The sequence below is a fragment of the Dermochelys coriacea genome, chromosome 5 (genome assembly GCF_009764565.3).
Source record: "Dermochelys coriacea isolate rDerCor1 chromosome 5, rDerCor1.pri.v4, whole genome shotgun sequence".
NCBI lineage: Eukaryota > Metazoa > Chordata > Testudines > Dermochelyidae > Dermochelys > Dermochelys coriacea.
The window spans coordinates 36,028,497-36,051,992 of record NC_050072.1 but is presented as its reverse complement, the minus strand read 5'-3'; the positions used below and the strand labels follow the sequence as shown (position 1 = coordinate 36,051,992).

At 39.9% G+C, this 23,496-nt stretch overlaps 1 protein-coding gene across 3 annotated transcripts in view; it reads right to left on the bottom strand.

Annotated features, from left to right (window-relative positions):
• Positions 1-23,496, bottom strand: part of IL31RA (interleukin 31 receptor A) — a 79,531-nt gene that overhangs the window by 23,415 nt on the left and 32,620 nt on the right. For all 3 annotated transcript variants that reach the window (XM_038403840.2, XM_038403839.2, XM_043514787.1), the window contains exons 8-13: positions 21,930-22,105; positions 18,527-18,672; positions 15,959-16,124; positions 15,449-15,531; positions 14,220-14,436; positions 9,472-9,654 (exon numbers count right to left, since the gene is read on the bottom strand). In XM_038403840.2, the coding sequence (XP_038259768.1) occupies positions 9,472-9,654; positions 14,220-14,436; positions 15,449-15,531; positions 15,959-16,124; positions 18,527-18,672; positions 21,930-22,105 (971 nt within the window). The remainder of the gene's footprint in view (positions 1-9,471; positions 9,655-14,219; positions 14,437-15,448; positions 15,532-15,958; positions 16,125-18,526; positions 18,673-21,929; positions 22,106-23,496) is intronic.

The window sequence follows — 23,496 nt, the reverse complement described above, 5'->3', positions numbered from 1 at the left end:
CCCTGGAGGAAAATTCCTTCCCGACCTCAAATATGGTGATCAGTTAAACCCTGAGCATATGGGCAAGATTCACCAGCCAGATACTACAGAAAGAAAATTCTTTCCTGGGTAACTGAGATCCCATCCATCTAATATCCCATCTCAGGGGATTAGGCCTATTTACCCTGAATATTTAAAGATCAATTACTTACCAAAATCACATTATCCCATCATACCATCTCCTCCGTAAATTTATCGAGTTTAATCTTAAAGCCAGATAGATCTTTTGCCCCCACTGCTTCCCTTGGAAGGCTATTCCAAAACTTACTCCTCTGATGGTTAGAAACCTTCGTCTAATTTCAAGTCTAAACTTTCTGGTGGCCAGTTTATACCCATTTGTTCTTGTGTCCACATTGGTGCTGAGCTTAAATAATTCCTCTCCCTTTCCTGTATTTATCCCTCTGATATATTTATAGAGAGCAATCATATCTCCCCTCAACCTTCTTTTAGTTAGGCTAAACAAGCCAAGCTCCTTGAGTCTCCTTTCATAAGACAAGTTTTCCATTCCTTGGATCATCCTAGTAGCCCTTCTCTGTACCTGCTTCAGTTTGAATTCATCCTTTTTAAAATGGGAGACCAGAACTGCACACAGTATTCCAGGTGAGGTCTCACCAGTGCCTTGTATAATGGTACTAAAACCTCCTTATCCCTACTGGAAATACCTCTCCTGATGCATCCCAAAACCGCATTAGCTATTTTCACAGCCATATCACAATGGCAGCTCATAGTCATCCTATGATCAACCAATACTCCAACGTCCTTCTCCTCTTCCGTTATTTCTAATTGATGCGTCCCCAGCTTATAACTAAAATTCTTGTTATTAATCCCTAAATGCATGACCTTACACTTCTGACTATTAAATTTCATCCTATTACTATTACTCCAGTTTACAAGGTCATCCAGATCCTCCTGTATAATATCCTGATCCTTCTCTGAATTGGCAATACCTCCCAGCTTTGTATCATCTGCAAACTTTATTAGCACACTCCCACTTTTTGTGCCAAGGTCAGTAATAAAAAGATTAAATAAGATTGGTCCCAAAACTGATCCCTGAGGAACTCCACTGGTAACCTCTCTCCAGCCTGACAGTTCGTCTTTCAGTAGGACCCGTTGTAGTCTTCCCTTTAACCAATTCCTTATCCACTTTTTGATGTTCATATTGATCCCCATCTTTTCCAATTTAACTAATAATTCCCCATGTGGCATGGTATCAAACACCTTACTGAAATCTAGGTAAATTAGATCCACTGCGTTTCCTTTATCTAAAAGATCTGTTACTTTCTCAAAGAAGGAGATCAGGTTGGTTTGGCACGATCTACCTTTTATAAAACCATGTTGTAGTTTGTCCCATTTACTGTTGACTTCAATGTCCTCAACTAATTTCTCCTTGAAAATTTTTTCCAGGACCTTGCATACTACAGATGTCAAACTCACTGGCCTGTAGTTACCCGGATCACTTTTTTTCCCTTTCTTAAAAATAGGAACTATATTAGCAATTCTCCAATCATTCGGTACAACTCCTGAGTTTACAGATTCTTTAAAAATTCTTGCTAATGGGCTTGCAATTTCAGGTGCCGATTCCTTTAATATTCTTGGATGAAGATTATCTGGGCACCCCCCCCCGATTTAGTCCCATTAAGCTGTTTCAGTTTCGCTTCTACCTCAGATATGGTAATATTTACCTCCATATCCTCATTCCCATTTGTCATGCTACCATTATCCCTAAGATCCTCTTTAGCCTTATTTAAAGACTGAGGCAAAGTATTTGTTTAGATATTGGGCCATGCCTAGATTATCTTTAACCTCCACTCCATCCTCAGTGTTTAGCGGCCCCACTTCTTCTTTCTTAATTTTCTTCTTATTTATATGGCTATAGAACCTTTTACTTCATCTGAGGTTATCACAGATTAGAAGGTGAAAAAAACGCACTCGCAATGACATGTTTTCTGAGCTCATGCAGTCTTCCCTCACTGATAGGGCATAGCTTTATGCATGGAGGCATTCAGTGGCAGAGGCCAGGAAAGCATTAAGTGAGTGCAAAGAGCAGAGACAGGAGGCGATGCTGAGGCTAATGGAGGAGCAAACGGACATGATGAAGCGTCTATTGGAGCTGCAGGAAAGCCAACAAGAGCACAGACCCCCACTGCATCCATTGTATAACCATCTGCCCTCCTCCCCATGTTCCATATCCTCCTCACCCAGACGCCCAAGAATGGGCACCCTGCCACTCCACTCCAGAGAATGGGCCTGTCAAGGTTCCTTCCCCACTTTGAACTCTAAGGTACAGATGTGGGAATCTGCATGAAAACCTCCTAAGCTTACTTTTACCAGCTTAGGTTAAAACTTCCCCAAGTACAAACTATTTTACCTTTTGCCCTTGGACTTTCGCTGCCACCACCAAACGTCTAACACCGGTTACTGGGAACGAGTCCATTTGGAAATGTCTTTCCCCCCAAAATCCTCCCAAATCTTACACCCCCTTTCCTGGAGAAGGTTTGATAAAAATCGTCATCAGTTTGCATAGGTGACCACAGACCCAAACCTTTGGATCTTAAGAACAATGAAAAAGCATTCAGTTTCTTAAAAGAAGAATTTTAATAGAAAAAAAAGTAAAAAGAATCACCTCTGTAAAATCAGGATGGTAAATACCTTACAGGGGATTTAGATTCAAAACAGAGAATCCCTCTAGGCAAAACCTTAAGTTACAAAAAGACACAAAGACAGGAATATCCATTCCATACAGCACAGCTTATTCTCTCAGTCATTTAAAGAAATCAGAATCTAACGCATATCTAGCTAGATTACTTACTAATTTCTAAGACTCCATTTCTGTTCTGTCCCCGGCAAAAGCATCACACAGACAGAGAGAGAGGCTTTTTTTCTCCCTTCCGCCAGCTTTTGAAAGTATCTTGTCTCCTCATTGGTCATTTTGGTCAGGTGCCAGCGAGGTTATCCTAGCTTCTTAACCCATTACAGGTGAAAGGGTTTTTCCTCTGGCCAGGAGGGATTTATGACAGGCCCAAGCAACAGAAGGCTGTCATTCAAACAGTTTTGTGGCTACAATAAGCAATGTGGCCTTGTCCTTCCCTCCTCCCGCACCCCACCCCACCCGGGCTACCTTTTCAGTTATCTCACTTTTTTTTTTTTAAGAAAGAATGCATGGTTTCAAAACAATAGTGACTTTATTTCCTTTGCCAGTTGTGATTGAAGGGGGGAGGGTGGTTGGCTTACAGGGAATTAAAATCAACAAGGGGGGGAGGGGGTTGCAGCAAGGAAAAACACACACAGGCATCACACCATAGCCTGGCCAGTCATGAAACTGGTTTTCAAAGCCTCTCTGATGCGTAGCGCGCCTAGCTGTGCTCTTCTAATCACCCTGGTGTCTGACCGCTCAAAATCAGCAGCCAGGAGATTTGCCTCAACCTCCCACCCGGCCATAAACGTCTCCCCCTTACTCTCACAGATATTATGGCGCACATAGCAAGCAGCAATAACAATGGGAATGTTGGTTGCGCTGAGGTCTAGCCTAGTCAGCAAACAGTGCCAGCGAGCTTTTAAACATCCAAAGGCACATTCTACCACCATTCTGCACTTGCTCAGCCTATAGTTGAACTGCTCCTTACTACTGTCCAGGCTGCCTGTGTAGGGCTTCATGATCCAGGGGAGCAAGGAGTAGGGTCTCCAAGGATAACTATTGGCATTTCAACATCCCCAATGGTAATTTTCTGGTCTGGGAAGTAAGTCCCTTCTTTCAACTGCTCGAACAGCCTGGAGTTCCTAAAGATGTGAGCGTCATGCACCTTTCCCAGCCATCCCATGCTGATGTCAGTGAAATGTCCCTTGTGATTCACCAGTGCTTGCAGCACCATTGAGAAGTACCTCTTGCAGTCTACGTACTAATTGGCAAGGTGGTCCGGTACCAAGATAGGGATATGTATTCCGTCTATAGCCCCACCACAGTTAGGGAACCTCATTTCAGCAAAGCCAGAATGCATACTACATCCAGTATGACTTGTACATTTCCCAGAGTCACTACCCTTGATAGCAGAACATCAGTGATTGCATTGGCTACTTGGATCACAACAGTCCCCACAGTAGACTTGCCCACTCCAAATTCATTCCCAACTGACCAGTAGCAGTTAGGCGTTGCAAGCTTTCACGGGGTTATCGCCACTTGCTTCTCAACTGTCCGGGCAGCTCTCATCTTGGTATTCCTGCACTTCAGGGCAGAGGAAAACAACTCACAAAGTTCAAGGAAAGTGGCCTTATGCATGCGAAAGTTTCGCAGCCACTGTGAATCATCCCATACCTGCAACACTATGCGGTCCCACCAGTCTGTGCTTGTTTGCCAGGCCCAGAATCAGCATTCCACTGTATCAACCAGCCCCACTGCCGCCATAATGTCCAAATTGCCACAGCCCATGCTTTCAGGAATGTCTGTGTCCATGTCCTCATCACAGTCGTCCCCGTGCTGGCTCTTTTAGCCCGGTTCTGCACATACTCCAGGATAATGCACAAGGTGTTTACAATGCTCACAACAGCAGCAGTGAGCTGAGTGGGCTCCATGCTTGCCGTGGTATGGTGTTTGCACGGGTAACCCAGGAAAAAAGTCGCAAAATGATTATCTGCCATTGTTTTCACGGAGGGAGGGAGGGGCGACTAACGACATATACCCAAAACCACCTACGACAATGTTTTTGCCCCATCAGGCATTGGAACTTAACCCAGAATTCCAATGGGCAGCAGAGACTGCAGGAACTGTGGGATAGCTACCCACAGTGCACCACTCCTTAAATCGATGCTAGCCACAGTATTGAGGACACATTCCGCCAACTTAATATGCTTAGTGGGGACATACACAATCAACTGTATAAAACCAATTTCTAAAAATCGACTTCTATAAAATTGACCTAATTTCATAGTGTAGACATACCCTGAGCATAGCAATCCTATTTTATTTTGTGTTATTTTCTGTAATGGAAGCGTCTAAAGGACTGTATAAACTAGTAAAATAAATCAATCTCTTGGTCAAACTGCTTCTCTGACAAGTCAGTGTTGTCATTTGCTTTTGAAATCCGGAATACTAGTTTGCTGAAAAGAGTTAGCTATTTTTAATTGTGCAATTTTATATAATGGAAATCAGAAAAGGGCCCACTGATCAATTAACAAATTTCCAATTTCAGTTTACCACCAATGAAGGAATGGTTTAAAAACTAAGAAATAATAATTTTAATGATAACAGATCACATTCTTTTCTTCCCATATATGTAAAATAAAAGTACAGCAAGATTAGCAAGAATCTCTGTGACCCTTTTTGCACCCACTTCAGTGAAGTAGTAGTTTTTAAAAAATTGATTTAGTTCTCACCGACTGTACATAATATGAACAATACTGGAGAAAGATTTAAACTGTCTCAAATATATACACTAGACAGACAAATTTCTGTATCTGCAGATAAAGAGCATGAGTTATTCCAGATAAGACGGACATTAACACGAAAGATTTCCTTCATATGTTGGTTGATTTCGAATCTAGATACTATAATACAGTTTCATGTTTTATGAGAATTACATATACTTATAACCAAGCCAGGATTGTTTGGGGAAACTGCTCAGCCAAATTATGAAATACACCTCTGTTGAAGGGAAGGACCACATCAGATCTTCAACAGATCTTGTACTTTGAAGCCTCCCCTAAATGCACTAAGAAACTTCTGAGATTTTTAATGTGGGTATGATGGCGTCATATGGCTTTAAGTAGCAGTGTACCACATGGACCAATAATGATATTTATTTGTTTGTTTCTTCTGGTCTTATTTTCCCCCTGTAGCAGCAGTTTGTATTATATTACTACTTCTCTTTCCTTCTTCTATTTTTAACCTCTTTGTTATTATATTGTATATGATAGTAATTTTCACTATTTGCAATTTCACTTTTGAAAATTAGGCCACATAAGTGCCTAAACATGAACTTTGGAGCCAAACTTTAGGTCCCAATTTAAAAAATGTTGCCCTTAAATCATAGAAGGATACATTTTCAAGTGCCAGGTTTCAGAGTAGTAGCCGTGTTAGTCTGTATTCGCAAAAAGAAAAGGAGTACTTGTGGCACCTTAGAGACTAACAAATTTATCTAAGCATAAGTTTTCGTGAGCTACAGCTCACTTCATCGGATGCATTCTCCTAACATGCATTAAAAGTACAATCTTGCAAAAAGCATGATGTATAAAATTGCAAGAGATAAGAAATTATTTTAGAATTATATGTACAGATTTCAATAAATAAGGCAAATGTTTTTGTAGTTATTTCTTTTTATAAAAAGACCATATGACAAGTTGCATGAGCTCAAACCCTATTAGACAAGTTTGTGAAAAAAATGTAAGGTCTTTTAAAATTAATCATCTTTCACTTTATAGTGTTGAATCTGCACTAAGACCTTGATCCAGCAGAGAGATTTTCAAAAGCACGAAGTGTACTTAGGTGCCCAACTCTGATTGACTTTCAATGTTTTGAAAGTCAATGGGAGTTGAGCACCTTTATGCCTTTGAAAGTCTCCTCCCTCTTAAGTACATGCTTAACCTTAAGCATATGAATAGTCAATGGGACTACTCAGATGCTTAACGTTAAGCATATGTTTAAGAATTTTGATGGATTGGGGTCTTATTAATTACTTTCTATTTAACATAATAATGTGAGTTTTATTCTCAGCTTGACTGTCCAGAAATTCATTCTTCTTGATTCTGTTTCCTAAAGTTATTTTGACACTTAGATTAAACAGTTGTACTTTGGGGGTGAAATCCTGGCCTGACTGAAGTCAGTGGGAATCCCCTGGTATTATTGAATTGAAAGCCATCAAAATATTTTTAAATTTCTTTAGGACAGAGACAAGTATACAGACAGCAACAAAACTGCCAAAGCAGTTTACCAGCCTACTGAAAGGAAAAGGGGAAACAGACACTCAAAACTGCTTAAAGAGAATCTTCTCATGCTGAGAATTCTGAATCATCATCACAGGAAGACAAAATATTGCATCAAAGGATTATGCCAAGCAAACATATTGAATGGGAGGAACATTAGCACAGCATTTATGAAAGTAGTTCAAAACAAATGCCTCTACTCAACCTAATACAGTGTTTTCAATGTTAACTCATCATCAATGGATTTTTTTTTAACAAAGCAGTTTTATTAATCTTCCACTTTTATAAATGTTTCTTTACCTCATTAAAAACACAATATAATGTCAGAGCATATGAAGTGAAAGCTGTAGATAGGTCTTATGATCCTAAAATATGTCCTGTTTTTCCTCTAACTTTCCCAAGTGTTCCAGCAAGGCCTGAAGAGCGATGGGAAAAGCCTTTTAGGGAAGCCCCAGAGTAGAAGTCTAAATTCTTTACAACTCCCCTGTGGTGAGGCGGGAAAGACGAGTAGGGGAGGTCAATTAGAACTGCCTCAAGACTACCTCAAGACACTTTTAGTAACTAACATAGGCACCATCTGATGTGCTACTTTCCCATTCACCTCCCAAGCCTAATCTATTTCTGGGGGATGGAAGGGCAGCATGTTGGATTAATAATACATTGGCTGACAGTTGGACCCAGGGATAAAGGTGGGATGGATGAGATTTAGAGGAAGTAAAAAATGCCAACTAAACAAAATATTTGCAGATTTGATATTTTGCTTGCTTATTGTCTGCCTATTACTGTTTGTTTGTCTTGTCATATTTTCCAGATTTAAGATATGTGAGCAGTGCTGGATCAATGCAGGGGCTTTAGGGGCTGCAGCCCAGGGCCCCAGGCTAATGGGGGCCCCAGCACAGCTCAGGCTGCCTGCATGCCATGGCCCCATGCTGTTCCTGGAAGCGGCCGGCTGCTGGCACATCTCTGCAGTGCCTGGCGGAGGGGAGGCGGCTCCACACGCTGCCCCTGCCCACAGCACCGTCCTTGCAGCTCCCATTGTCTGGTTCCCAGCCAACGGGAGCTGCGGGGGAGGCACTTGCGGGTGCGGGCAGCACATAGAGAGACATTCTTCCCCTCCCCCCAGGGGCGCGCAGAGATGTGCCAGCAGCCAGCCACTTCCAGGAGCGGCATGGGGAGATGGCATGCAGGTATGCAGGCAGCCTGCCTAAGCCCTGCTGCATCACCGGCTGGGAGCCGCCTGTGGTAAGCGCATCCTGGCTGGAGCTTGCACCTCACACCCCCACCTTCACCCTAACCCCCTGCCCCAGATCAGAATCCCTTCCTGCACCCAAACTCCCTCCCAGACCCGCACCCCCCTCATGCACCAAACTCCCTCCCAGAGCCCGCACCCCTCACTCTCTCCTGCACTGCAACACTCTGCCTCAGCCTGGAGCCACCTCCTGCATCCAAACTCACTCCCAGAAAGACACTGATATAACAGCTGTTTTAAGGTAAGAAATAGGCTATTTTTAATTAAGTTAACTATATTTAACATTTTAAGACTGAAATGTAACCACAGAATGGCTTTATGTTAATTAAAAGGCAAGTTTAGTATAGCGTTAATATCCTTGATGCCATAATTGTGATCATTTTGTTCTAAATTAGGAAAAAGACTTGTACACAGGGACCCCACAATACCTAATAGCCCCGGGCCCACAAGAGAGTTAATCCGGCCCTGTATGTGAGGCAAGGATCATATCTTCCTATATAGAATACTCAGTGTCATATTGTAGTTCTTGACTTGTGCAATTATTTTTTTAATGTTCAATAATTTCCTGTTGAAACATGTTGCCAAAGAGCTTAAAGAGAAATGAACATATTTTTGAACTAGAATACAAATTTCTACTCCAAAACTACCCGTCTTCATTTACCAAGAACTGGAAGACATTCAATTTTGTATTTTCTTGTCTCACTCATATGGTCACACCTAAAGAACTATATATTTGGTAATTGGCCCTCATAGTACAGAAGCTGAATTTTTATTAAATATCTGTATTTAAAGCTTTTGTTGCTATTTTAAACTACTTGCTAGTAATGTCAATGTTTTGTTTATTTTTTCAAAAGATTACTTAAAATTAAAATTATTTATAAGTCACTACTTGTTTATATTAGCCAATTATTATGCAAAATAGGTGCTGCTACAAATATTGAATGGAAAGGTTCAAAGGCTACTATCCATTTCTGCTTCATGATTACAATTTTGTCCACTGTTTGCTGTCATGTGCCGGTGACTCTCAGTCTTGTTATCTTATTAAGCAGTGAAAAATAATTGTGTCTATGTGTCACCATACTTCTGCTAGACACAAAAGAGTATGTTGCCCACATCCCAGAGAAAGATACCACAGTATAACACACAGCCTATGTTAAACAGAGAAACAAAATATTTTTTCTTGAACAGAAAATCTGTATTCTAGATTTAGGTTAAGTAGTAACTGATGGAGATGTGAAAATTATAAGGTCACGCAAGCATAGTCAACTTACCTTTCTGAGCTGTCCACTTTGTAGTATTTGATATATATTGCCATGATCTACCCAATGGCTCAGTCTCCAATTCCTCATACCATTCAATGACGTATCTGCTTACTTCTGAAACTGATGCTTCCCATTCCACAACCATTTGTTCATTTAAAGTAAGTGTCCTCACTGTATCAATCCATTTAAAAGCTGCAAAATAACACTTAAAAATTAACAGAAATAGTTATAAACATTTTAATAGAGCAAACATCCATAATAGTGTACCAATTTAGCAATGAGAGATTCAGATTTTTATCTATAGAACCGTGTTTGACTTAGGAAAAGTAAAACAAGAAATTCAGCTTAATTGTGTAAAGCATTGTTTTATTTATTTATTCATGTATACACACACACACACACACACACACTATCTGATAACACAGCAAACAATAATGGAATTGTTACAATAAGATGTGAAAGTAGATGGGTGCTTACACAAGCCGAGACATGAAGAATTGGAATATATATCCATACAGAGACCTACTTTACATTTTATTGGCTGTAGTAGAACAGAAGCGCAGGTTTTGAATTGTGATTTAATAGGAAATAAGGAATCAATGACAGAGGCCAATTAGTTCAAGACTGACAGTGAAGAAATAGGGAATAATCAACCAGAGAAGAGGAACTGAGAGGATGCCAGAGCTGGCAAAGTAGAGGGAGCAAGATGGGGTACAGGGACAAGAGATTAGATCACAACAGGGAAGTCAATGGGAGCACATCCATAAAAAAAAGTAATATCATAGTGGATACAGAAGTGGACAAGGAGACACTCGAGATCAGAAGAGATGTGATCACATCTGCATATACAAGTCAGAAAGCACCTTGCTGTTTTCTGACCATATTGAAATTTGAATATGAGCAACGTTGGGAGGTCAAAGCGGAGGGAGGTCTAGTTATCTTGTCATGACAAATGAACACATGAGCAATTCAACAGGGTTATCTCAGTATATCTCCCTTAATCATTTCCCTGCCTCTGCAGGGGCCTCAGATTCTGGTGCACCTCAGTCTCTCCTATTCTCCGTCTGTGGCGCATAATAGTCAAGCCTTCTGGGGGCTGTAAAACTTTGGTCTCATTTCAATTGTTGGGTTTAGTGCATGGATGGTGTTGGTGGCCTATAATATACTGCAGGTCAGATTATCTAATCTGGTGGTCTGGCCTTAAAATCTATGATCCTAAGAAAATGACAGAAGAGATCTATGTTTTGTTGATGTTAATAGGCAGACAGATTGTAACAATGTAAAGATAAAGGAGAGTCAAAATAGGACTCCAAAATCATAGAGCTGGGAGGTAAAGGAGTGTTCTTGAACTACTATTTAAAACAAAGTGCAAAGAAAAACAGAACTGTCTGTTTAACATAATAAAACAGTGACTCCTATTAATGGCCTCATAAACAGGAAGTACTATTGCTAATAGGAAAATGTATGACAAACTGAAGTACAATGACATACCAATGCTTTATTTAATACATTCTCTTCCATACCAGAGTATGTTGTTCCATTTGTCTATTGCACTTTTGTTAACTAAGTAGTGAAACTAGACAATCCTGTACAGATATAGTGATGAGCTAGATGACTTAAAAAAAATGAGGAGTACCTGTGGCACCTTGGAAACTAACAAATTTATTTGGTCATAAGCTTTCGTGGGCTAAAACCCCACTTCATCAGATGCATGCAGTGAAAAATACAGTGGGAAGATATACACACACACACACAGAACATGATAAAATGGGTGTTGCCATACCAACTGTACCAAGACCAATTAATTAAGGTGGACTATTATCAGCAGGAGAAAAAAAAATTTTATAGTGATAATCAGGATGGCCCATTTCAAACAGTTGACAAAAAGGTGTTAGTAACAGTAGCCGGGGTGGGGGGACAGGGGAAATTACCATAGGAAAATAGTTTTTCCTTTGTGTAATGACCCATCCACTCCCAGTCTTTATTCAAGCCTAATTTAATGGTGTCCAGTTTGCGGATTAATTCCAATTCTGCAGTTTCAAGTTGGAGTCTGGTTTTGAAGTATTTTTTGTTGGAGAATTGCAACTTTTAGGTCTGAAATTGAGTGAGCAGGGAGGTTGAAGTGTTCTCTGACTGGTTTTTGAATGTTATAATTCTTGATGTCTGATTTGTGTCCATTTATTCTTCTACCTAGAGACTGTCCGGTTTGGCCAATGTACATGGCAGAGGGGCATTGCTGGCACATGATGGCATATATCACATTGGTAGATGTGCAGGTGAATGAGCCTCTGATAGTGTGGCTGATGTGATTAGGCCCTATGATGGTGATCCCTGAATAGATATGGGAACACAGTTGGCAACGGGCTTTGTTGCAAAGATAGATTCCTGGGTTAGTGTTTTTGTTGTGTGGTTGCTGGTATTTGCTTCAGGTTGGGGGGGCTGTCTGTAAGCAAGGACTGGCCTGTCTCCCAAGATCTGTGAGAGTGAGGAATCGTCCTTCAGGATAGGTTGTAGATCCTTGATGATGCGCTGGAGAGGTCTAAGTTGGGGGCTGAAGGTGACGGCCAGTGACGTTCTGTTACTTTCTTTGTTGGGCCTGTCCTGTAGTAGGTGACTTCTGGGTACTCTTCTGGCTCTCTCAAGCTGTTTCTTCACTTCAGCAGGTGGGTATTGTAGTTTTAAGAATGCTTGATAGAGATCTTGTAGGTGTTTGTCTCTGTCTGAGGGATTGGAGCAAATGCAGTTGTATCGTAGGGCTTGGCTGTAGACAATGGATCATATGATGTGGTGTGAATGAAAGCTGGAAGCATGTAGATAAGTATAGTGGTCAGTAGGTTTCCGGTATAGGGTGGTGTTTATGTGGCCATCGCTTATTAGCACTGTAGTGTCCAGGAAATGGATCTGTTGTGTGGACTGGTCCAAGCTGAGGCTGATGATGGGATGGAAATTGTTGAAATCATGGTGGAATTCCTCAAGAGCTTCTTTTCCATGGGTCCAGATGATGAAGATGTCATCAGTGTAGTGTAAGTAGAGTAGGGGCGTTAGGGGACAAGAGCTGAGGAAGCGTTGTTCTAAATCAGCCATAAAGATGTTGGCATACTGTGAGGCCATGCGGGTACCCATAGCAGTGCCGCTCACTTGAACGTATACATTGTCCCCAAATGTGAAATAGTTGTGAGTGAGGATAAAGTCACAAAGTTCAGCCACTAGGTTTGCCATGACATTATCGGCGATACTGTTCCTGACGGTTTGTAGTCCATCTTTGTGTGGAATGTTGATGTAGAGGGCTTCTATATCCATAGTGGCTAGGATGGTGTTTTCAGGAAGATCAGCGATGGATTGCAGTTTTCTCAGGAAGTCAGTAGTGTCTCGAAGATAGCTGGGAGTGCTGATAGCGTAGGGCCTGAGAAGAGGGTCTACATAGCCAGACAATCCTGCTGTCAGGGTGCCAATGCCTGAGATGATGGGGCATCCAGGATTTCCAGGTTTATGGATCTTGGGTAGCAGACAGAATACCCCTGGTCGTTGTTCTGGGGGGTGGGGTGCAGATTTGTTCCTGTGCTTTTTCAGGGAGTCTCTTGAGCAAATGGTGTAGTTTCTTTTAGTATTCCTCAGTGGGATCAGAGGGTAATGGCCTGTAGAATGTGGTGTTAGAGAGCTGCCTCGCAGCCTCTCGTTCATATTCCAACCTATTCATGAGGACGACAGCTCCTCCTTTGTCAGCCTTTTTGATTATGATGTCAGAGTTGTTCCTGAAGCCGTGGATGGTGTTGTGTTCTGCACACTGAGGTTATGGGGCAAGTGATGTTGCTTTTACACAATTTCAGCCCGTGCACGTCAGTGGAAGCACTCTAGGTATAAGTCCAGTCTCTTGTTTCGACCTGTTGTTGCTCCTCCTGAAGCATGTGAGGACAATATGCCAACAATGCCCCTCTGCCGTGTACATTAGCCAAACCAGACAATCTCTACGCAAAAGAATAAATGGACACAAATCAGACATCAAGAATAATAACATTCAAAAACCAGTTGGAGAACACTTCAACCTCCCTGTTCATTCAATTTCAGACCTAAAAGTTGCAATTCTCCAACAAAAAAAACTTCAAAAACAGAATCCAACGAGAAACTGCAGAATTGGAATTAATTTGCAAACTGGACACCATTAAATTAGGCTTGAATAAAGACTGGGAGTGGATGGGTCATTACACAAAGGAAAAACTATTTTCCTATGGTAATTTCCCCCCCCTACTGTTACTCACACCTTCTTGTCAACTGTTTGAAATGGGCCATCCTTATTATCACTACAAAAGGTTTTTTTTCCTCCTGCTGATAATAGCCCACCTTAATTAATTAGTCTTATTACAGTTGGTATGGCAACACCCATTTTTTTATGTTCCGTGTGTGTATATTTTATATACATTTTCCTACTGTATTTTCCACTGCATGCATCCGATGAAGTGGGTTTTAGCCCATGAAAGCTTAAACTCAAAAAAATGTTTTAGTCTCTAAGGTGCCACAAGTACTCCTTGTTGTTGTTTTTTTTTGCTGATACAGACTAACACGGCTACCACTCTAGATGACTTAATAGGTCTTCTCCGCCTGTAGAATCCAGGACAAAAAAATCTCTACCACAATTTCACTTTCACTGCAACAGGACTTAAGACAGGCAAAATGAATTATCACATAGATACAGAAAAGGCCGTTTCAGTGATCCAAGAGACCATTTTATAAAACGTACCACACCATTTTATAAAACGTACTTTTTTCACCAACAGATGGAATTCTTAGAGTAGCCTCAGGAGATTCTCCAACAGAGTTATATGCAACAAGAGATATCACATAGGCTTCCCCCGTTAAAAGGAGCATGGCCATCTTGTCAGACGTGTTGTGCATCATTTTAAAAGAAGCATTGTTTTCTGGATAGTACTGTATTTTGTAGCCAAGTAGACACTCAGAAGATGGAAATTCTTTTAACTCCTATTAAAAAAAGTAATAAAAAATTGTGTGCAATAAAAAATTTGTACTACTGATTCTATAATTGAAAGCACATTTAATAAATATATAAAACAAATACTGGACACATTGCCAGGACTCCAGAATTTTTCACTTCTATACCTCTGGATTATTTTCATGCAAACATATTTCAGTTTCTCAGAAATCTGTTTTCCAGTTTTCCTCATTTGGTTACTCAGAAAAGAGATTCCTGAAAAATATTTGGTGAGCCCATCAGAGGGTCAACATCCAGAATGTTCTTCCAACTACTTCATAACTTTGGAAACAATTTGAAATGTTTGAGCACGCCAGAGGGTATATTGGATTACTTTCTGGAGAATTAACTATGTTGCATTCTAAAAACAGATTTTATTGGATTCTAATAAATGTAAAGGCTTAAAAAGTCTGTTAAAATTACAATTGATCAGATAATAGCAGCTGAAAATATTTATACAATGAATATAACTGTTTTTCCATCAAATTTCTTCAAGGAATTCAGTTTTTGGAATATGTTGTTCATCTGAAAACTGCAATACCCAAATTATTCATTTTTCTTGCATTTGACCAGCTCAAATTAAAATATACTTTAATCACTATTTCAATCAAGGTTCTAAATGCACAGTGTTACCATTTAGTTCTTATCTCCAACATGGTCAAGTGGTGATAATTTAATCAAGGAGGTTTCAAAACTGAAAATTAGAATAGAATAGAACTGTGAGAAGTTATATTAACTAACATTGACGATCATGGCTTAGCAGTCAGTTTTTGCAGATCATGTTGAATACAATGTCAGCAGGGTCATAGGGTAAATTCTGACTGCAAAGTTGTAGTCAACATCATGTTAGTTAACAGAAAACTTCTGTAGGTTCTGTTCTAGCTTTGTATGGAGTTCATCTGAGCCAGACTTGACAGACCTTTATGTCCTATAACACAGATGACAAAATGCAATTTCTATTGGAAGAGGCAGTTCGGATTTTAACATCATGGGTGTACATACCTTCCACATAAGACGCACATATCTATTTGCAGCTGACGGTGAAGGTTCAATTACTCTCCACAAATCCACTTTTCTTGAGGGAGCTATTAAAACAAACAATAAAAGGTAGGAAACTTGCGGTTAATTTTTAAAGAAGGTTAACAGCAGTGTTGAAATTTTTTTTCCTTACTGACCCTTGTATACCTCTCTCTATGTTGCTATCAGTCTCTTATTTCCATTCTTTATGGTCATTTCTGTCTTCTTTCCTAGATCTATTTTTTATTTCTTTTAAACAATCCCCTTTTTTCTCCTCCATTCTATATTCCTCACTGTTCAGATCTATCCTTTTCAGTTTGTCTCCTGTTCCGCTCTCCCCCCTTCTAGTCATCTTTAATTAAATGTATTTGTTTTCACAATTTCAAAGCCAAACTATGACATCACCCAACTGAAAATATGCTGAAAATAGTCTGCTAATATTAACTTCAGTGCCAAAAGATTCAAAATTAATCCTGTGAAAAACTATTAGCCTGCCTTGTTGTTCTGTTTTTCCTATTTTCTCCTCACTCCATTCACTCCAGATTTCTGATCCAACATAAACACATTGAATGGCAATAGCATACTCTGTAAAATCCCATAGATCCGTAAGATTAAATGATGTTCTTCTTTTATTTTGATTCATGGTGAAAACAACTGTTACCTAAAAGTGAAAACATGAACACGAAATATGTTGTCTTTATTAACAAAAAAAATAAACCTCAGCAGATGGTTTATTTGCTTAAAAACCTCCAAGACCATATCCATCATGCTTCCCAGATCACCCATCCAGTATGAATAAAAGGGAAAGCTACTTATCTTGTAAATAGTGCTTGTGTGTGTAGCATACTCATTTCTGGATCTGTGCAATTGTTCCACAAGATCAGCACCAGCTTTTAAGGTTACATTTTACCCTTAATAAGAAAAGGAGTACTTGTGGCACCTTAGAGACTAACAAATTTATTAGAGCATAAGCTTTCGTGAGCTACAGCTCACTTCATTGGATGCATCTGATGAAGTGAGCTTTAGCTCACGGAAGCTTATGCTCTAATAAATTTGTTAGTCTCTAAGGTGCCACAAGTACTCCTTTTCTTTTTGCGAATACAGACTAACACGGCTGCTATTCTGAAACCAGTCATTTTACCCTTAATGGCAGTAGTAACAGAGTAGACAGCACGAGCTAGGCTCTCTGTTGGCCATTGCGCCCTGACCTCTCTGAAGCATCAGTGCTGTCCTACAACTGTTTCAGTCATCTCCAACTGCATGGGAACCGAAGGTCCCAGCAATAAGACAATCTAAAGATGATCAACATATGATCAAAATATCTGCACCAATGAAAAGTCAGAAAAAACATGTACCAAGAGAAACTCCCCCTGAAAAATTATCCTCCAAACTCTGAAGGGAAACAGGTAGATGAGTGGCAGTAATGATCACTTCGAAGAAGAATTATATGGTTTATAATTTTCACCTACTCTAAAGAGGTCATCAGAATAAGAATCTCATTCCAGGAAAGCAGGGAAGTGCCATGATTGTCCCAAACAAAAATGAGAGCAAAGCTAAAACATGCAGTAACCACAAGGCCGACACCAACAGTGGGAACAGGGTGGATTTTTTTTAATCTATACTGAAAAGGGGGTAAGATAACCTCTTAAATCAACATTGAAGAAGATACTCTAAGTGTGACAATCAATCAATAAGGAGGGGGGGGGGAACCACTCAAGTCTCAGCCAACTGAAAAGAGAAATGCATAAAAAACTTTTGGGGTGGGAGTGGGGAGTTTGGCTATCTCTACATTGGAGACCAGCTTCAGAGTATGGAGAGTCTGAAATCAAAATTCCCACCTGGAGGCCAAATCCAAGAAATAATGCTTTGTATATGTGTGGAGAGAGGACCAGAAATCTACGATGGCACCCCTGGTGGCTGCCTTGTCTCTTATTAAGTGAGCCTTGATATGGCTTCTTCCTTTCAGCTCAGCCAAATCATAGCAATAGAAAATACAATCAGACATCTCTGAAATGGTCTCCAAAACGAAGAGAGTTTTGTGCATCTTCTAAAAATTTGAATTCACTCCAGTTAGAACCCCAAAGACTTAACACTGAGCATATGAAAAAGCGTTTCCTGGGGAAGGACATGTGATTATAGGAAGAATGTTAGATGATAGTCTCATTAACAGGTGGAACTTCAACACTACCTTGGAAAAGAATGTCGGTTAAGTCTGCAGCCCCATCTTATTCTTATAAAATCTAGTTAAGGTAGATCCATCAGTAGGGCATGATGCTCACTCATAGTGCAGACTGAAAATGACCATTGCAGCCAGGAAAATGACCTTCCACATAAGATACTTATACTCACAGGAACTGGGTGGCTCAAAGAGCTTTCTTTTGTCAGCTCTCTCAGGACTACATTCATAACCCTGTGACAAAAGGGTTTGCTTTTTTTTAATGAAAGGTTTTAAAAGTATCAAGCCATGCAGAGACCTTCAGCTAGTTTGTGATAGGCTCAAATAGCTGCTAAATGTATCTGGAATTATTTTTATAAGTTGGACTCAGACAGGTGGACAAGCTATTTTTGTGAAGGGCAAGCAGAGGGGCTCACAGTGAACCATTTCCACTTACAATTGTAGATCAGATGGATTGTGAGATGCCAGGAAGACATAAGCCACCTTCTAGAAGACACTGCTTACACATTTCTATCCTGCCAGAAGCCAGGCTGTGAGAGAAACATCTCCTACTTTTGTTCTAATCTAATCTTGAGTGAACATAACTATTGTATTTGCCAGAAAATAATAGGAAGAAAAACATGTTTGATTGTTGGACAATTTATCCTAGGACAAGTAAGGAGTAGGATGGGCACTGAAACAGACAGAAGGGCAAGAACAATTTACCCTTGACAGTGAAACAGAAGGTCTTATCCATCTCTATTTTCTAATATCATGCATGCTTATATTACATTTGAGTAAATATTAGTGATCTTACATCCTTGCCTTTTGTCATCAGCATTTAAAAGGATCAACATTTATGTCAGTGACAAATGATCTAATATTCTGAAAATAATGATGTAACTTACCGAAGTATTTGAATTTGTGTTTCTGTATCGAAGACGACAATTTAAATCTAGTAATGCTGGATCAGGTTTGTCCCACGTTATATTAAGTAATTGCTTTACACCAGCAATTTTTTCTACTGAAACTATCTTAGGAGGCTTAGTTTTCACTGGAATTAAAAAAAAAAGCTCTCATACTTTTAATAGAAAAACATTCTACAACTTGACTTCAATTAAAAGTTTAGAATAGCTTGAGTATGTAAATTCTAGGAAGAGTTCCTTATTATTCTAAACAAAGTAAGTTGTAACCTACTTGCACATATCAATGCATATCACATATATACCAACTGTAATTATGAAAAACTACATATAGGACAGAGATTACATACACAACTAACTATATTGTTTGTAGACTAATTTCTTTCATATGTAAATGTATTGAATTATTGTTTCAATTTATAATGCGAGTACCACATTCTCCTCTCAAAGGCAGAGGCCAGAGAAAATAATAGAGCTGCAGCTGAGTCCTACCTGGAGAAATAAGGGAGAACTCAGCTGGAAGACAGTTCAGGGGTGACAGGAGTTTGAAGGAAGGGTGGCAGAACCATTAGGGAATGGACAAGTATTGAGAGGAGAGAAGAGACTAAGCTAGACAACTGCTGCTGATTAGTGGTAGGTGTCACAGCTGGGAAGTATCCACTGAGGAGGTTGTACCTGTTTTCCTCAGTATGATCACTATACAGACAGAATTTTCACATGAACAAAACTGAACTGTAATTGTCAAGCGTCTTTATGTAGATATAAAAATGTGGACTCCATCCTATTCATATTCTAACCTAGCTAACCTATGGCAAAGCATAACAGAGGAAGAAGTGGAATCAGGCAGGATGGAGGGAGGAAGAGGTACACAACATAATGTTATGGTTGCTTGGTTTTGTATGATATGCATAATGGACTTATTTATTTTAAATAATTCACTAGAAGAATGGCACAGTGAAGTGAGCAATGTAGGGATTCTGGGAAAAGATAAAGTCAGTGAAGTTTTGGAATAGCCTTCCAAGGGAAGCAGTGGGGGCAAAAGATCTATCTGGCTTTAAGATTCTACTCGATAAGTTTATGGAGGAGATGGTATGATGGGATAATGTGATTTTGGTAATTAATTGATCTTTAAATATTCAGGGTAAATAGGCCTAATCCCCTGAGATGGGATATTAGATGGATGGGATCTCAGTTACCCAGGAAAGAATTTTCTGTAGTATCTGGCTGGTGAATCTTGCCCATATGCTCAGGGTTTAGCTGATCGCCATATTTGAGGTCGGGAAGGAATTTTCCTCCAGGGCAGATTGGAGAGGCCCTGGAGGTTTTTCGCCTTCCTCTGTAGCATGGGGCATGGGTCACTTGAGAAAGGATTCTCTGCTCCTTGAAGTCTTTAAACCACGATTTGAGGACTTCAATAGCTCAGACATAGATGAGGTTTTCGTAGGAGTGGGTGGGTGAGATTCTGTGGCCTGCGTTGTGCAGAAGGTTGGACTAGATGATCAGAATGGTCCCTTCTGACCTTAGTATCTATGAATCATCTGTTTACTTAGAGCCAAATCCTAAAATCCTTTTGGATGCTGAATAGCACTTCAAATCATCCAATTTAAGTCAAAGTGCTATTTAATGTGCCAGATGGTTGAAGAATCTGACCTTCATTTACTATCCATAAAAAAAAATCAGTAATTCACACTAGTTCTTATAGTCATTAGTAAATAAATATACTGCATTATGTGTACAACACTGGAAGGGTGTTTAATCACACATTGGTAATGCACTAATGAGGGTAAAGTTTTTCAACCCTGCTCTGTTGCAATATGTTGAAAGAATTTATATGGAAAGGCAAGGAAGCACAACCATAATCAAAAACCTCTTTCAATGAGAGACATACAAGTCTTAAAACAGTTGATGAGTTCTCACCCGACAAATCTGAACATCAGAGAACCACAGTGTCATTTGACACAACTGACGGTTCCTGTTCAGGAGACACTTAACTTAGGTAAGTGTTGAGGTGATTGATCGACAATGTAGTAAGAGTCAGACTGACATAGTTTGCATGTATCAGATTATGAAAAGAGCTTTTGCCAATATGCTAATCTCTTCAAAAATATAAATATATTTTACATATTACTTACAGTATATATTACACTTTAAGAGGGAACAGCAAGGTAATGTACTTTGATTAATAAAATCTTGTAAATGTTCAAACAGTAATGCAGATTCAGTTCTGGCTTTTGGGTGGAGGGTGCATGGGAAGGGTTTGTTTCTTCTTTAAATAGCATGTTCTTGCTGTCAATCCAAGAACACAACTGCTTTGTTTCTGCTTACCCACTGAATCATCCATAGAGCCCCACGCAGATACAAAATTTGTATCTACATCCAATCCGCAAAAATGATCCATGGATATAAAGCAGATTTGCAGGGTTCTAATCATCCATATTAATGTATTCCACTCCTAATTTTTTAATGGTAGAGGTGCAAAACCAAAGAAAGAGAAAAAGGTGGAGCTTTTTGAATTATTTCTTTTATATAGGCCAGAATTTTCAAAAATAAGACCTAAACTTTGATTTGTAAATCCATATTCAGGCACTCCAATAAGTAGCATGATTTTGAAAAGTGCTGAACACCCAGTATCTACCATTAACTCCAATCTCCTGGATAAGGGTCTCTTTCTCTGCTACTTCTCCTCTGTGCCTGTGCCCTCAAACCAGTAGTCCAGCTGTGGACTGCAGACCAACGCTGAAATCTGACACATATCTCCTTCTGCTGTTCCCCTTTCTCCTCCAGGAACACCTTCAGTTGGTAGTGCTCATCCCCTCATGAGGAGCACGTAAAATGAAGATATTTCTGGAAGAAAGAGGTAGCAATACATGCAGGGGCACATGCCTAGGAGTATAACTTAGGGAAAGTAAGTCAGGGGGGTTAATAATGTGGAGAAGGGATATAGAGGGGCAGATATTGTAGTCTTAGCCAATAAATCAGCTGTGGCCCTGCAGAGTGGGGCACATTTGTGAGGAGGGGCAGCTATATAAGGTAGAGAAGAAGGGAATATCTGTTTATAAACTCTAAGGAGGTTTATTGGCTTAAGAAGCTGTCAGAAGACACAGTGGAATCAGTGTAAGGCAGCTCCAGATGGGATGTTAGGGCATACACCAATACAGGTGCGTAAAATCAGTGCAATGCAACCAACTGAAGAACAATTATCCAAGTGCTAAGACAGAAAAGTATGCTGTATCCTCAATTTGATATTCTATTTTTATTTTTTGTTTTAATGCTTTTCACTTGATTTTTATAAGAGAGTTATTCTGTATAATTAAATGTCAGCATGGTTTTATTTGATCTCTTTTGTTATGTAGTATTTTATCTTTAAGTATTTTACAAAAGTAGTTACCTATTTTATTCATATTTATAGGAACGCAATCAGATATGCCTATACCCAAGACATTTTCAGCTTTAACCTGACAACAATAGTCTTCAGCAAATGGAATATATGGGGGGAAAAACGAACATGATCCATTGTTGCTTTGACAGGTATCCTCTTGAAATGCATCCGTCAAATTTTGATCCCTGTCACCACAAAAAACAAAGAAACTTTAATTTTCAACCCTTTCTTAAATCAAGGACAACTAAAAGAGTTAATGGGCTTAGTTTTAATTAGAGAGACAAGGTGGGTAAGGTGGTAATTTTTATTGGACCAACTTCTGTTTGAGAGAGAGATGAGCTTTCGAGACCTAAAGAAGTGCTCTGTGTAAGCTCAAAAGCTTGTCTTTCTTGCCATCAGAAGTTGGTTCAACTTTTATTACCTCACCAACCTTGTCTCTCTAATATCCTGGGACCAACACCACTTCATAAAATGTTAGATTCAACTAGCAATTATAGTTTAAAACAAATATTCACTAAATTCCATACAACAAGCTATGTTCTTCTAGTGAACTTCTCTTAAAGGAAGCTTAACTACTAATAAATGACATTCCCTCAATGTATTGCCCCCGCAAATACATATTGTAGGATTTTGTTCAAGTCTTAGAACCATTTAAAAGCTGTTAACTGTTAAGAAGGTATCTGTGCAGCCAGCACAAATCCAAACAGATGTAACTGCAGTGAAAATAGCAACATTCAAGGAGCAGCAGTGAAGAGAACAATCAATTTAATGGGGAATCCATGAGCCTTGTTAATACCAGGTTAAAATCCCAAGCAGGAGTATTACAGATAGATGTACATATGCAGCACCCCTCTTGAAAAGCATTTCATAGCAGGATGCATGAACACAGGAGCGTCCTCCATAAGAAAAAGGCAAGAAGCAATGAACTACCACATACATTTCAAATGTGGAAAAAGACAAGCCCGACTGTACTAGTGACAAGATATACCATGGGAGTAGGAAACAGAGAGACTTTTTGAGTTTCTTCCATTTCAGCATACGCTTTCCTCATAAATGGTGTGTGTTATGAGACTAACAAAACCTGTTTCATTTCATCCGACCATAAACAAAATTCTGCATCAACTACAATGCCTCTCACTCTATCCACTTCCTCTCTCCCAGTCCCTTTCTCCTTGCCCAACCAATACCAGTCTTCCCCACCACCTCCACCAGTTCCTTCTGACCAGACCAGGCTTGTGTCCTAATCTATTACTTTCCCTCCCACCAGGTCCAGCTTTTGTCCCCACTGCATTTAAGTAAAGCGGCTTCCTCCTCCATGCTGCCTGGGTACCAGCAAGGGAGTCTCTGAGAGCACAGAAGAGAAAGGCTCACTGCCCTTCATTCTGGTGTCCAATCCCACTTTGGCCCAGAGTGGACAGGACGTCCAGCTTTGCACTCCTGGGTTGAAGAAGGCTGCATAACTGTGTGAGGGTAACGCAGGCACAGCCCAGTTAGGCCAATGGGAGCTGTGAGAGAGGTGCCTGCAGGCGGGGGGAGAGCGCATACAGTCCCCTGGACACCCCTCCACCTAGGATCC